Source organism: Electrona antarctica (assembly GCF_951216825.1).
Source record: "Electrona antarctica genome assembly, chromosome: 20".
NCBI lineage: Eukaryota > Metazoa > Chordata > Actinopteri > Myctophiformes > Myctophidae > Electrona > Electrona antarctica.
In genome coordinates, this window is record NC_136801.1 from 10971748 (window position 1) to 10987963 (window position 16216).

At 44.0% G+C, this 16216-nt stretch overlaps 1 protein-coding gene across 2 annotated transcripts in view; it reads right to left on the reverse strand.

Annotated features, from left to right (window-relative positions):
• esyt2b (extended synaptotagmin-like protein 2b) overlaps positions 1-16216 on the reverse strand; it is a 57185-nt gene that overhangs the window by 38838 nt on the left and 2131 nt on the right. For both annotated transcript variants that reach the window (XM_079489659.1, XM_079489658.1), the window contains exons 2-6: positions 8706-8747; positions 7828-7962; positions 6910-6986; positions 6748-6820; positions 3026-3115 (exon numbers count right to left, since the gene is read on the reverse strand). In XM_079489659.1, the coding sequence (XP_079345785.1) occupies positions 3026-3115; positions 6748-6820; positions 6910-6986; positions 7828-7962; positions 8706-8747 (417 nt within the window). The remainder of the gene's footprint in view (positions 1-3025; positions 3116-6747; positions 6821-6909; positions 6987-7827; positions 7963-8705; positions 8748-16216) is intronic.

Sequence of the window (16216 nt, forward strand, 5' to 3'; positions counted from 1 at the left end):
AGGTTGCACCAGGCATCAATGGTAGTACAACGTATAGGTTGCACCAGGCATCAATGGTAGTAACAACGTATAGGTTGCACCAGGCATCAATGGTAGTACAACGTATAGGTTGCACCAGGCATCGATGGTAGTACAACGTATAGGTTGCACCAGGCATCGATGGTAGTACAACGTATAGGTTGCACCAGGCATCAATGGTAGTACAACGTATAGGTTGCACCAGGCATCAATGGTAGTAACAACGTATAGGTTGCACCAGGCATCAATGGTAGTACAACGTATAGGTTGCACCAGGCATCGATGGTAGTACAACGTATAGGTTGCACCAGGCATCAATGGTAGTACAACGTATAGGTTGCACCAGGCATCAATGGTAGTACAACGTATAGGTTGCACCAGGCATCAATGGTAGTACAACGTATAGGTTGCACCAGGCATCAATGGTAGTACAACGTATAGGTTGTACCAGGCATCGATGGTAGTACAACGTATAGGTTGCACCAGGCATCAATGGTAGTACAACGTATAGGTTGCACCAGGCATCGATGGTAGTACAACGTATAGGTTGCACCAGGCATCGATGGTAGTACAACGTATAGGTTGCACCATGCAGGCATCAATGGTAGTACAATGTATAGGTTGCACCAGGCATCAATGGTAGTACAACATATAGGTTGCACCAGGCATCAATGGTAGTACAACGTATAGGTTGCACCAGGCATCAATGGTAGTGCAACGTATAGGTTGCACCAGGCATCAATGGTAGTACAACGTATAGGTTGCACCAGGCATCAATGGTAGTACAACGTATAGGTTGCACCAGGCATCAATGGTACTGTAGTACAACGTATAGGTTGCACCAGGCATCAATGGTAGTACAACGTATAGGTTGCACCAGGCATCAATGGTAGTACAACGTATAGGTTGCACCAGGCATCAATGGTAGTACAACGTATAGGTTGCACCAGGCATCAATGGTAGTACAACGTATAGGTTGCACCAGGCATCAATGGTAGTACAACGTATAGGTTGCACCAGGCATCAATGGGTTAAGAGGAACTCATTGTCCTCCCCTCCGTTTATCCTTTAGGCGAATATCATGAACCAGGGAGACTGAGATAAAGACATATTAGTAAAGACAAACATGTTTTCTTTTATGAAGAAACCCACCGGACAGGATTGATGTGCTGTATGACATCATCTTGTCATACAGCAATACCTATGCTTGTGTGCATGCATGTAGGCCTGTCACTATTACAACATTCAAGTTGACCATGTCGTACAAATAATTGCGATTAACGATTTAATTGAAATGAAATGAAATGATTACTATATTTACCCAGGGTATCTGGGCTAAGCTCAAGAACTTGTTTCCAGCCAGGCCCTGCTCATAGAACATTTCATCGTAGTGGTTCAATGCCTTGTTCAAGGGCACTTCAGCTGTGGTAATTTTAACGTGTCGGACCGCTGATTCGAACTGGCGACCTTCCGGTATCAAGACCGCTCCGCAATCCGTTCGGCCACCGCTGCCACTGTTGTGTTTTGGGGCTTGAACAATGGAACATATGAATAAACGTTTGCCTTTTAGGCTTCATAATCAAAAGAAATGCACAGGGCAGATATGACAAATAACTTTAATATTTGTATAGTTTTAAAAATAGCAAAAACAGCTGATCTACAAGCTTACAACGCGTCACAAAGTGCTCTTAAGTCTCTCAGATATCTCTATTAAGTTTGGGTCCAGCCAAGTGCCTGGGGCACACACATCCACTAAAGTAGGGCTAGCTTTTATCTGTAGCTATTTAAGGCGGTGTGTGTAGTTCCACTGAGAAGGCCTATTTGACAGAGCACAGCGCGGCAGTGGCTCTGTGCTGAGGGTGGAAGAAGGGGACACTGATGAAGTATGCACTGTCAAAAGTCTTATTTGCAAGCAACTGGCCTGGCGAATCTTGATGTTTTATTTTCTTCCCCCGCTTGTTGTACGTTTGGGAATGCTGGGTGTTGTGGCTGATAATAATTCCCAATGAATTACTCATACCGGCAGGTTAACCCTGGGAGCTAAAAACAATCTGTAATGACGCGCCACAAACAATGATAAAATGATTCATGTCCAAACGAGCTCACAAGTTTAAAATGTTTATATAGTTCAGTGCACCAAATATCACAATACAATTTCCAATAAATATATATATGTAATAAATATGTGCAAAGAAGCCAATTTAAACAGTGAGCAAACAAAAGTGAATGAACCAAAATATCAATAAAGTGCGAATGCGGTCAACAAAAAGTATCGCTCCCAGCTCACCCTGCCTCCAAGTTCAACAGTCCCTAGAGTGAGCTGGTAGACACCTGTATTTGTGACCTGTCTGGTGGCCACCCACAGAGGCGCTCCCACCAATAATGGAGCGTCAATGCGGTGCCCACACCCATCACCAACTAAGTGAGAATAACCATAGGCTAAGCACTCTTTGGCTCCTACACTGGGAATGTCAAGAGAAATTGAATGCAGGGCTTCACAGTATGTAAGAAAAGAACAGTACACCTTGAATAAGGTTGTGGTATTGCTACCATTGAGCTTAAAGTGTAATATTAAGCACAATATTTCACCCAAAATGTGTCAACACACTAGTAAACAAAAGCTGAATCCTGCTCTTTTCCTGCACAGAACAATGGACCTACAGTAATTGTCTAGAAAAGCACAGATGTGATGTTTAAAACACGTATTGACTCAAAAATGTCTTCTACATCCCGTGTGTGAACAATTTCATTTCCATTGTGTACTATTTCAGACAGTGTAGCGGCATGTCTGCCAGCTCCTTGCCGTCATTAATTCTTCAACGACTGTCACACCGTCACAGAGTTTTATTAAAGCCCCTCTGATCTCAGGTGCTGCCACAAGCAGCACATCACAAATTCACATTCTAAATGTCCCTGCAGTATCACAGAAACGCAGGCCTGTGCAGCCGTGCACGATCGATGTCATGAGTCGATAAGCAGCTTCTACAGTAGATACGGACGGACTCACCGGTTTCTTGAGGAAGAACATGGACAGGGCTCCTACCAGGGGCATGTCACCTAGCAACGGCTCCATCACCACCCTCAACACTCCGTGGAGCTGTGGAAACACAACAGGGACACATGATGCCAAAGTAAAAAAAAAAACATACACGCACACGCTGTCGCCCCCACACAATTTAAAGACAGCGTTCAGTATCTGGTAACTCACACCACGAAGGCCCTTGACCCACCTAATAAGCTGTTCTCGTAATGTCACAGAGCGAGATGGAACATTCCTCGCTGGTGTTTCTGCTGGCTGCATGGCGCACATGACGGGGCTGGTAACATTATACACTGTACAATCCCCCCGTACCCCCTCGGTGCCGTGACCCATAAGGGTTACATGTGTACACTCTCCACTAGGGTCGGGATCCTTTAGAATTTTAACGATTCCTGGTTCCTTAACGGTCGGAGGTTCCCATTAACAATTCCTATATATGTTTTTTTTAATCGATATCATGTTGGCCTTCATTTAAAATGTTGATAAACACAAATTCAATCATGCATACAGTATTGCATGAATTATTGCAGTGGTTTGTTCTCAAAGTCAGGCCCAGGGACCCTCTGTGTTACTTGATGGGGTTCCAAATGTCTGTAATTCAGAGAGTTATGGTGGTTCTTGAAATGAAAAGGTTTGAGAACTACTAGTATTGTAAATGTATAACAGACGCAAAGTCCACATACCAGCTCTGACAGTTTGATAAAACCGGTTCCGGAAACTGTTCCAAAAATGGGATGAAACCAATTGCGGCTCCTCAATTTTGGATCCAGTTCCTCCGATTCCCTACTCTAGGTCTAGAGTCTAGAGTAGTAGAGTAGTTCAAAATTGATAAATTAACTGTGAGGATTTTACAGTGTAAAAGAAACACTGTACTGCAATTAACAAGTCAGTGACAAGTGACAACTGCCAGGATTATTCAACCTGACGCCTTCTCCTCTCTGTTCAACAACACACAACCATTGCACTCCGCACAAAGCCACCGCCGCTTTCAAAATGGTATTGAAGCACTTCCCAATTAATTCTTACAAAAATATCGGGTGAGCTGCGCCAGCTATATGGGTACTTTGAACTGTCTCCAGGCTGGCAAGGACCACAGAGACTGATGTATTATCAGTTTACAGTATAACGAGCTGCAGGAGCAATGTCTTCTGCTAGGGGTTTCATAATGGGAGCGGTGTGTCAGGGACAGGTCCAACATCACTTAGTCTCCAAGGAGGTGCATTGAGTATATTCTGTACCAGCCAGCTTTGTTCAGCTGTGCTGTGATACAGTCAAGGGGCTAAGCCAAGGGCATACAAACAGGCTTGCACAAACACTCACACATCTACAGTACGCACACATCTACAGCATGCACACATCCACAGCACACACACATGCATAGCGCACGCACACACATCTATAGCCCTTGACATATGACATATCCAAGACCTTTAGGGTTGATTGATTGATTGATTGATTTTATTTGGTGACATAAAAAAAGAGCACAAAAGCACTTTCCGACACAAAGTCGATGTATCACCGAGGATGAAAGCTCAATATTATTTCCATTGTGGTATTTCAGGGTCTTCAAGATGATTAACATGTATTTTATTGATAGTTTGACCAATTCAAATACCTGTCGTTAATCTTATCTATTACGTATGATTTAGTTGGGCACTGTGTCATGCACTGGAACTATCCGATCTACAAGCTCACAAAGTGTCGTGCTGCAATGTGTTGTGAGCTTGTAGGTCTACTATTTTCGGTACATGACAAATATAAATGTTTTTTAGAGAAAGCAAAGAGTTAGCCATGAGAAAGAATCCATGGCAGTGGTTCTCAGACCTTTTGTCTCAGGTCAGCCCTGTAAATAACTTTGTCATCCCCGGCACCACTGAATAGTGAATACAGTACCTTAAATGTATATGTCATATTATGCTACATGAATATGTAAATCTTTCCTGCTTATGTCTAAGGGCGAGAAGCGAGCACGCACGCGTGCACGCGTCCATGCGTCCACCTCGTTGAGGGCAGACGGCCGGGCTGGGTGAGTGCTGGCCGTTAGCCTGGGGGGTCAGCTCAACATGGAATGAATTATGTACTGGCCATATAAGGAGCATGTCTTGAGTGTACAGGGTTTGATGAGGTCAGATCAACATATGGAATGTCAGAACAGTAGCGGGGACATTCTCTTGAGTGTACAGGGTTTGATGAGGGCAGGGCCTTAATTCTCAGGCCTGTTGACAACTCTAGTTTTCACCGGCTGCCGGGCGCGGCTGCACTAATAACTTTGGGGAAGGCCCGTCTAGTTTGAATGGACAGGTATCAGTCAAAAGGGAGACATCGAAGAGGAAGGATGGATGGGGAAGGATCAACATATGGAGTGCCAGAACCTGTTCTGGCATTCCATATGGGCTTCCATATGGGCTTAATTGCAACAGCAGATCGCATTTACTATGACATCAGATGTCATAGTGATGTCACGAGACCTGGGCACCATATATGGGGGCTTCCCCATGTATGGGGATTTTGAGTGATACACTGACGGGAACTGCACAAACTGCGACCTTCGGTTGCAAGAATGTCACGAGGAAAACTTGAGAGAACTTAACGGCCAGCACTCACCCAGCCGCCTGCCCTCAACGAGGCGGACGCGTGCACGCGTGCGTGCTCGCTTCTCGCCCTTAGACGTCTTATCTAAGCAGGAAAGATTTACATATTCATGTAGCATAATATGACATAAATTTAAGGTACTGTATTCACTATTCAGTGGTGCCGGGGATGAAAAATACCTGTTTCCATTATGCAGGATTGCAGGGGTTCCCAAACTGTGGTGCGTGCACCCCTTGTGGTGCGCAAACGCCCTCTAGGGGGTGCGTGACATGAAATGGGTAATGGATGGTGGTTTTATGATGTTATTTAGCACAAACAGCAAAATCCGGTAAACCACTGTTGTAAGGAGCAGCTGCGGGAGTGCTGTGGAGCAGCTGCGGGAGTGCAGTGACATTCTGTGATTATTTAATAATAATAATAATAATTTGCCATAATCTTCGGTCATTTTCGGCCAAATACAACAAGACTGGGCGTTGGGGCCGTCAGAGGGTGAAGAGATTAAGTACAGTGCAACTCAATTCCAAAAATGCTATCAAAGTATTCTGTGGCACCCCTGGACTTGTGCCACGGCACCCACTTTGAGATGCTCTCTGGAAAATAAATTACAAAAAGAATCTGTGCAGATGAGAACCACACACAGCGCACACGCACACGCACTCACACACAGAGCTGTCTTAAGTCAGCAAGGTTTTCAAGGTAAGAATTGTTATTAAGGCAGCCTTATCAGAAAGAGCCCCAGACAAGGTTTTCAAGGTACTGTAAGAATTGTTATTAAGGCAGCCTTATCAGCAAGAGCCCCAGACATTCCTAGTCAGTCTCTCTCACTCTCATGCATTGTCATACTGATATAAAGCAGTGCTACAGCACAGTCAGTAAAAAAAACCTCAAGGCCCAATTTTACACTCAAGTCAGAATGCTGCTGAAAAACAACCTGGCTGGATATTCCGAGAGTTTTCAGACCACACAAAATGTTTGAATATTTCCTTATTTTATTATTTTGAAGAATTATCTCATGTCACGTCAGTTATCCCACAACAACGTGTCACAAATCATAATTTAGTACATTAACCCATTGAAAACCCATGAAACGTTCTTACCTGGATGCTCTTAATTCCAGCTTTACAGAAGTATCTTTTGATGTCCACATCAATTTCAGTGTTCCCAACAAAACTGGGGGGGGAAATAAAACATTTAAGGTGAAAAATATACATATAAATGATTTAAACAGATGTGGTTTATAACAGGACTGGCTGGATCACCTGATCTGTAGGTCCATGATGATCTGCCGCTTGTCAACATTTTCGGTGTAAACCTTGACCCCATTGACCCTCAGGGGCTGTAACAGAAGAAACAGTGTAGTAGACCAATGGTTTTCAACCAGGGTTCCAGGTGGTCCCCAGCTAAATGATGGAGAGTTTGTAACCAAATGTGTAAAATGTAATCAAATGGACCCGGTTTCGTTAAATTATTGTTAAACATCTGCATTACTTAATTTACAAGAAGTCTACACAATTAGAGATGTGGAACAATTGTTATTTTGATCAACGTTTGCCTGTTATCTCTCCTATGGCACCACATCCATACAGCATGGAATTGTGGACAAAATCTTATCCAAGGACAACAATTTGTTTGTTTTGGGCCTGAGAGGCTAAATCTTATCAAATGGTGGTCCATGACTCCGCCAGATGGGGCAGCAGAGAGTACAGCAGCCAGAGTGCTCCGGCCACAAAACGGCCTGGCCAATCAGCGGCAGCTAGAGGCGGGATCAAGGCATACACAGTGCTGCCTTGATCCCGCCTCTAGCTGCCGATGATTGGCCAGGCCCCATCTGGCGGAGTCAGGTTAGGTCCATGGCTCAAATGCCCAATAAATAATGGACCTTGATATGAAAAAGGTTGAAAACCACCGTAGTAGACCATCAGTAACAAAGGAAACATCACTGTAGTCCAAACTCCACGTGGTTGGCATGCGCTCGACCTCTTTGGTGACCCCACAACATGGAAACTATTTGAGACATGCAAGCACACGCACGAATGCACGCACTCACACACGCACGCACAAGCTGTCCCAACAACACCTGCTTCTGGAAGTCTGTTTTATCACCTGTTTTAGAGTTACACTTAACAACGCTGAGCTCCTTGAAGCACCACAGGAACACTGTTAGGAGAGACACTCACTTTGTCTCCCATGTCAATCTTGCTGAAGCAGAAGGTACTGAGGTGGGCGTTGGACGCCTTCACCGCTGGCTCAATGGTGTCATGGAACAGCTTCTCTATGAACTGGCAGATGTACGGCCACATCTGTCTCACCGTCTGAGAGGCCATGGGCAGAGGAGAGGAGAGGAGAGGAGAGGAGAGGAGAGGAGAGGAGAGGAGAGGAGAGGAGAGGAGAGGAGAGAGGTGCTGTCAGTGCTGAGTTTGCTGACATCGACTCATCTGGCACAATGAATGGCACGGTTTTGGAATTGGAACCATTGAATCAAGTTCACAGGCAGCTTGTCTTCCACAGGCATCTTTCATGTCCTCCTTTCCTGACAGAATCACAGCCTCTCCCCCTAAATCTTCCTCTTCTATTCCTCAACATAAATTATTATTAAAAAAATCTAAATAAATCCCTTCCATCTCTCTCCTCAGCTCATGTCATTTTTTCTCCTCCTACAGAGTGAAATCCTGAGTGTTAACTTAACTCTGGTTATAGATGTTATAGAGACAGCACCACTTCTCCATCTTATTGTTGTAGGCCAGGGTATCAGTTGCAACATTTTTGTCCAGGGCACCATAGCTGTGGCCCTCGCATTCAATTATATAATCGTGTTGGTGATTTGAAGGGAATTTAAACTAGTCTAATCTAATCGTAATGTAGTTATTGAGCTGGGAGTATGATTGATGACTCAGATAACCGTCACTCCCTACTACCTCCTCAGACTTTTAATGTGATGTACAGTATGTGTACAGTGCAGTGAGAGTAGTGACAGGCTCCTCAGTGCAGTGTCAAGGGAGCGCTGCACTCCCCTGCCTGACACATAGAAAGAAACGATTACTATTTCATAGTTTACCTTGTTGAGCCACTCCACTCTTTCCACATCTGGGAACTGTACCTGCAATAGAAACGGAACAGATCAGCTCTAGTGTGCAGGTTTTAATTATGCCTACAAGCACAGTCAATCACGTGTTCAAGTCTTGAGTGGGAAATTCGGTCCATCTGGGTGAATTTGTACATTTGCACATGTTTTTTTTGTGGCTTTCGCCTTTTTTTTAAATATATTTTATGGAGGGACTGACAGGGTAGGCTGACAGGAAATGGGGAGAGAGATGGGGGGGAAAGACATGCAGTAGGGGCTGTCGGGATCGCGTGATTTCTTTCTACGTCCGAGCATGGGCATGGTGACGCCCCGCCTGCCTCTGATTGGCCTACCGACACTGCTGACGTCTGCCGACACTGCCGACAGGCCAGACGGGCAGTGTCGGTAGGCCAATCAGAGACAGGCGGGGCGTTTCCATGTCTATGCTCGGACGTAGAAAGAAATCACGCGTCGGGATTGGGAGTCGAACCCGCGGAACACTGCCAGACTGGATTACCAGCCAAGGTGCCTGGACCACTGAGCCACGGCCCAGGCCCATTTCACACAGTTAAATGAACACTGAGGAATTGACGCCGTATACATAGGCCTGTCACAAGGGGTGGCAGCAGCTCTGGGGTAGAGTGGGTGCTTGCGGACCGTAAAGGTTCCCAGTTCCCAGTGCAATACTTCGATCCCAGGCTCCCCTAGAGTTAGTGTCGAAGTGTCCTTGAGCAAGACACTGAACCCCTAATTGCTCCCGATGCGCATGTTGGTGCTTTAATGGTTTCCTCTGCCATCGGTGTGTGAATGTAAGGCACAATCTCTGTAAAGCGCTTAGGATAAAGGCTTACGAAGCCTAAAAGCCCAATAGAAATGTAATTTGTATTGATAATGTTTTATAATGTTCAAACTGCCTCCCCCTGGCCAGCCGGGGCGCCTGATGGAGGGGAAAGGAACTGGTTGGAATAACGTGTTCCTTCCACGCGCTACGTCCAACCAGGGAAACTCCCACCGGTCAGGTGTAAAGGAGCAACTTGGACACTCAGGCATGAAGGAAGCATGAGTTCAAGTTCGTTGCTCTCCCCATGTCCCCCATATACGGGGACTAGGTTGGCGGAGGGTGTGTAGAGCCCAGGATCACATTAGATAATTGACACAGGGGTGAAAAATGGGTTACAAAATCGTGGGATAAAAAGAAATATATATATATATATATATATATATATATATATATATATATATATATATATATATAATGTTCAATGACAGAAACACAATTAAATCATAGATCGCAATTATTTGAGCGGCAATTAATCATTAATTAAAATGTCATAATCGTGACAGTAAAGGTCCCCACACACCGAGCGCGAATTCGGATTTTTAAGCGGCGTTTCTCCATCGGTTTTCCGAAAAACGCGGCCGGTGTGCAACCGCCTTTACAGTACATGACGTGTACAAATCCTGCAGCCTCAACAAGACAAAACAAGACGGTGTCTAACAATGTCATGCGTGCTTCCCAGTGGATCTCTGATGTCAGATGTGAATACATCATCACAGTGATGATGTCAGTCTTGCCCAAATAAGGAAGGATGACGGGGGCAGTACTGTAGATCTGAGATGAGCAGATTATGAATTCACAAATTGTGAAAGGCAACAAAGTCTTATGCACACCTGTATGTTCTGAGGCGGGTGTGTAGGCAGGGCTCAATGTATTCAGAAAAATGCACATAAAGTGCACGAAGACCCGCACACCGTCTGCACTTGCAATACGAACCTTATTGGCAACATTTCGGTCAAAGACCTTCTTCAGGCACAAAATGTGAATATGTATAATGTGTATATTTTAAAAGAATCATGCATTTCCCTCCTCTGCCTACTGGTAGCGTGAACAAGACATTTGGCACTGATCTGTCCCAGCGGGTTACAAGGATAATATACGCAGACAGATAGACAGGGCTCGTCCCCTAGGTGCGATGAAAAATACCAATTAGTTAAAGTCCTTTTCTGACCCAAGAGAACCCTCCGTTTTGTGTCACAGATCAATATCATGACTAGATAGTTGGCTGCTGAATCAATCTGAGAAATAGATGCTTGTCTGAGTGATATAAAGGGTTTAAATATACCAAACCAAAAAATACCAAATACCAATTTCACACAGTAAAACTGTTCCACAGTTGTCAAACTTTGTTCCTGCATTTATGTATATTATTTTACCCTGTTAAGGAATAGGATGCATATAATTGACTGGAAACCCTGGGAGCCTGTTAGTAGAACAGGCTCCCAGGGTTTCCAGTCGCACATTTCAAAGGTCTAGGCGTTCAAGGAAGTAAAGTCTAAATAAATAAAACAAATGCCATATCATGACTAATTGCACCAGGTCTAAGCTGTGGTTTTCCTGAATAGAAGTCTAACAGACTACCGTAAAGCACGCTAAGTATCACAGGCTTTAGAGGTTTTGCATTAGCAATTAAGCAGGGAAGAGCCCAGGCATATATAGTGTAACACTGCACGCACGCACGCACGCACGCACACAAAGATAAGGAATTCCTCAGACACACAATCTTTCTAAAAGGAGAGTCAGTGTTTTCTTAACCTAACTAACCCAAACTTATGGCTCTATAGCCGTAAATGTGGGGAGACAGCATTTTCTGCAGCAGCTCCAGGGGCTCCAGGGGACACCACCAGGCCTCATGTGGGCAGAATAAGTGCTGAACCTGCACTATGGCAAAGACAGCAGAATAGAGAAGCACCACGGATAGAGGGAAGACAGTACCGTAAGGAGGGCTGAAGCCTAAAACCTCAAGCAAGTGTGACAGATTGAGGCCTCATGTGCTTTTATACAAGGTGAAAGTGGCTGTTATGTAATCGTGAGGAGGATGCTGCTATGCACACGAAAAAAAAAGTGGAAAGTCCTTGCGTTCCCAAAAAGGCAAAGCTCCAAGATAACTGAATAGGGAAACCACTGCACAATCCTAACAAATAAAGAACATTTTAATATACCTTCAATATATCGTCTCTCTCGGGGTGAAACAGTTACTTTTCAGGATTCAAAAATATCAAAAGTTGCAGATTCACAAGCTCCTTTTTCTCATACTTTTGTGTGACGCTGAGCGAGTGATCAAGTAAGCCAATTCATTTACGAAAAAACTAAAAGTTAAAACATAGATAAGAGGTTTCTGCCCGACAGCGACGATATGTATCCTTTATAGCGTTTTCTAGGCTCGCAAATAACACACAAAACAAGGTTAAAACTAGAAAAAGTGCCCTTCTGGGCACAAACGTGCCCTGCTGGGTCTCCACCAGGAGGATGATGTTGTGTGTGTGTGTGTGTGTGTGTGATGCGGCTTGGCCTGTTGTAGCGCCATCATGAGGCTGATTTGAAAACTGTCAAGTGGCATTTCTTCCTCAGCCTAGTGGGAATATGCATGCACAGTTTCACCGCAATCGGACGCTGCGTTGAGTAATTGTGGCAATTTGTACAAAACGGGTACAAAGCGGGCTACTCCTGAAAGGTTTAGAAGCCAATCGTAGGCAATGAAGGTGGATTATGAGAAATCAAACAAACGCGTTCATGTTGATCACATGACTATGGAGAGCATGTGTACCGATTTGCGTGAAATTTGGATATAATCTGAAGGAGTAATATTAGAAAATGTGTTTTACATATGTCGGCCTCCTGGTGGCGCTATAAAGAGTAGATGTGAAAAATTCCAGGCAAAGGTTTTTCCTTGGCCTCTAGGGAGTTGGCATACAAAGTTATCCACAGATCCGTGCAGTTGGAGGTAAAAAAACACTTTTCGGTGAGTTATAGCGCCACCATGAGGCTGAGTTGAAAATGTTCACGTGGCATTTATTCCTCGGCCTAGTGGGAATGTGCGTGCACAATTTCACGGAAATCACACGATGTGTCCATGATTTGCAGCATTTTGTTTGAAACTGAGCACTCCTGCAAACTTTGGAAGCCAATCTTAGCCAATCAGGATGGAGTCTGAGAAATCTGAAAGACCCGTTTCGTTGAATGGCTCTAGAGAGACTGTGTACCAATTTGCGTGATGTTTGGACAAAATCTGTAGGTGTACTGTCCAAAAACTTGTTTTGCACAAAGCGGCCTCCTGGTGGCGCTATAACAGGCCATTCTGGAAATTCTGGGGCAGAGGTTCATCGTTGGCATCCAGGGAGTGTGTGCAAAATTTGACATCGACCGGGTTAACGGTGCCGGAGATTAGCTGTTCACAGACGGACGGACGGACGGACGGACACACACACGGACACACGGACACACACACGGACGGACGGACGGAGTGCAAAACATACTCTCTCCCCATGCCTTCGGCCTGTTGGAGACAATAAACATTGCAGACTACTACTTGGCAACACGCTTCGAGTCACAAACCCTTCCTCGGGCAGCATTGAAATTGTCAGGCAGGAACTCACAGTGATTACCCGCACTGTTAAACCACACAAAGCATGTGCAGTCACAATGAATGGATCAATCGCTCATTCAACTAGACTATTGTGAATGAAGTTAATTACTCAGTGCTGCCCAGTCTCAGATGGTGTGAATCGGGAAAGCCGTTTGTTATTACACATACAATCATAATTAATTTATTGCGTGTGTGTGTACATTTGAAAATTCAATAAAAATATTTTAATAATAATAATAAAGATGCTTCTTGGATTCAAGTTATTGCTTTTTTTCTTCAAATAAACTCAAAAGCATATGGTCAATATCTGAAAGGTAAGAACATGATAATCTCCCCTTAAAACCTGAAGAATCACATTCCTGACCTGAACACAGAAGACACGTGATCTCAGTGCCAGTTATTTCTGTATAATTCAATGGAAGGGTTTTGCATGACCGTCACGCAAATACTTATCAGCTCCGTTATGTCTGCACTTACAGTTACAGCGGTCGTGTTTCTCAAACAATAGATATGCCTGCTTGTTTATGTCTGCAACTGTGGCGTCTCACAGGACCTACATACAGACAGTACAAGCATACTGTAGACTATTAAGTGTGGACTATAGGTAGCTACAGCTACAGCACCATGTGGTAAATTACTCACCCAGACAGGGAACGCCTGGGTTTCCGAGGCTAACTGGAACCAAGAATACAGATTAGTAATACGAGAAGCTGGGTTCTAACTTCCGGATTTTGGTCACTCAGCCGGAATGGCCTGCAAAATCAATGCCAACTTTATCACCGCCTAAATCTTGATGGTGGGGAAAAACAACTGACACTAGCTCAAGTTTAAATCTATAAATGGTCTGCATTTAATCTTCATAAAACTATCCACTCGTACAGTATTTACTCAGCCTTAACATTATTAAGGATCAGTCCTATTACTCACTCCCTCCGTCTCGCTGTCAGATATTGCCAAATACGGCAGTTGTACCATTTAGTTGATGCATTCTTCCTTCTCCACAACACAAGACTAGAGCCAGAGCAATGCCAGATTTCTGGGCCCAATGCAGGGGCCATCAATATGTCCGTACACGGGCAAATGTGTCCGTGGCAAAGAATTGACTTTTAGATTTTCTGTTTTTCACACCTTATTGAATGTCAGTCTCCACGTTTTCTTCAGAATATGACACCGATTTGATTCCGATCATTTGATTTTGAGTATCTGCCGTTACCGATTTTTCCCGATTCAATATTTATATTTTATATAACACTTATAAGATATCACGATATGGATATAATATCGATACTACGGATGTCCCGATCACGTTTTTGTGCTCCCGATCCTATTCCGATCATTTGGAAATGACGCGATCGGCCCCGATTTCCGATCACGTGATCGAATCAGGACAACCCTAACTTAGTAGGCCCTATAGCCTTTTATGCATTATCTGGTATGCTTTCTCCCCTCTTTTAATAGCCACCACAACACAGCCAGTCTCAGTCTGGTGACAGCTTTTTTTTCAGCTTTTCTCACTGTGTTTCAGGAACAACCATAAATAAGTCATCAGAGATCACCATCACAGGGTCGGTCCGTGTGCGGACTGGACTCTGATGAGGTGATGTCACCCAGTGAGATATTAATGGTCTGTCGCTGTGGCTGGCGGCGACTCGCACTCCCTCTGGAGAGGACAGAAGCTTTCAGATAATTAACCCATTACCGGGATAGCATCCGTGTCACTTTGTATTGTAACTATGCTAACCATTATATACTTTGGCTATTCGAAAAATAGCAGTTATACAAGCTAACAGGGCGTCACTTGGTGCCGCGCTAGCTGCGAGCTTGTAGATCTGCTATTTTTGAAAAATCGTGAAAATGTGTGCAAATCTTTCAATATATAAATGTTTTTAGAGCAAACCATTTTAAGTCATATCTTTGCTTCTGGGTGTCCCTGGAACAAAATATTTGGGGGTCGGCGGCCAAATAAATATAATTTTGGGGGTCCTTGACATTAACTTTTTTTGAGCACCGACAGTGATATACTGTAGCAACATACGTTTTTCAGAAAACTGTTAGAACTTAGATGACATTTGTAGAATCTGCCTCAGGTCTTAATGGGTTAAGTACTGCCGGACTTGATGATGTCGCTACAACCATGTCAGCTCTGTCCATCTGGGTTTGATTTTGTCGCAGGAGATGCCTGAGAATGAATCAACCAGACAAGCCTTGGGAAGTGGCCGGGAACTGCTGAAGGTGAAGAAAACAATGAGGATTGGTTTGTGCACAAAGTTAGTATGTTTATTCATTGTATGTTAAGGTATGTTCATTTAGCCTGTTTTGTCATAAAACAGTTTGCAATTTAGATGATAAGACATCAGTGTTGCTCTTAAGTGACATCATTTCTCATTGGTGACACAATCCCACTGCTTCTAGCCAGGCAGCAGTCAACAATATTGCTAAGGGACTCCGCCTGTCTCTGTGGTGTTTCTTTAAAGCCTTTCAGGAGACAGAAACCAAACCAAACCAATTTGGGGCATATAATTGCGAGGCAATTACATGGGGGATTAAAAACTGAGCTGCTATTGTTTTACACTCTGTTTTCTCCACATTAACAGAATGACATCTCATTTACTTTGACAGTGAAATGTAAATAGACCACAACGATGTATATGCTGAGAGCAAGCGAATAGCGGATACAAGAAGACTGGGTACCTCAATGTAAAATTGGCTATAGTGTGTAATGGTCTGAAGTAATGTAAAGTATACATGATGTGAACATGCACGGTACTTCATTATCAGACCTACATTTACCCTTCAACTTCTTGTTTATGCACAGAGGCTTGTTTATTACATTACTTAAAATCATTTTCTGTTTGTTTGTTTTACATTTTGGACAAAATAGCCAATTTCACATTGAGGTGCCTCCTCTGGGCCCAAACCACACCAGTTGCAACTCCTTGCAACAAAACAAACCACACCATTGCAACTCCCATTAGGGACAATGTTGGTGGCAAGTAGTCACATGTTGCAAGGAGTTGTGTGGCAAAACATTGGTGTGGTTTGTATTGGGCCTTAGTGGCTAATGCTATATACTCTTCATGT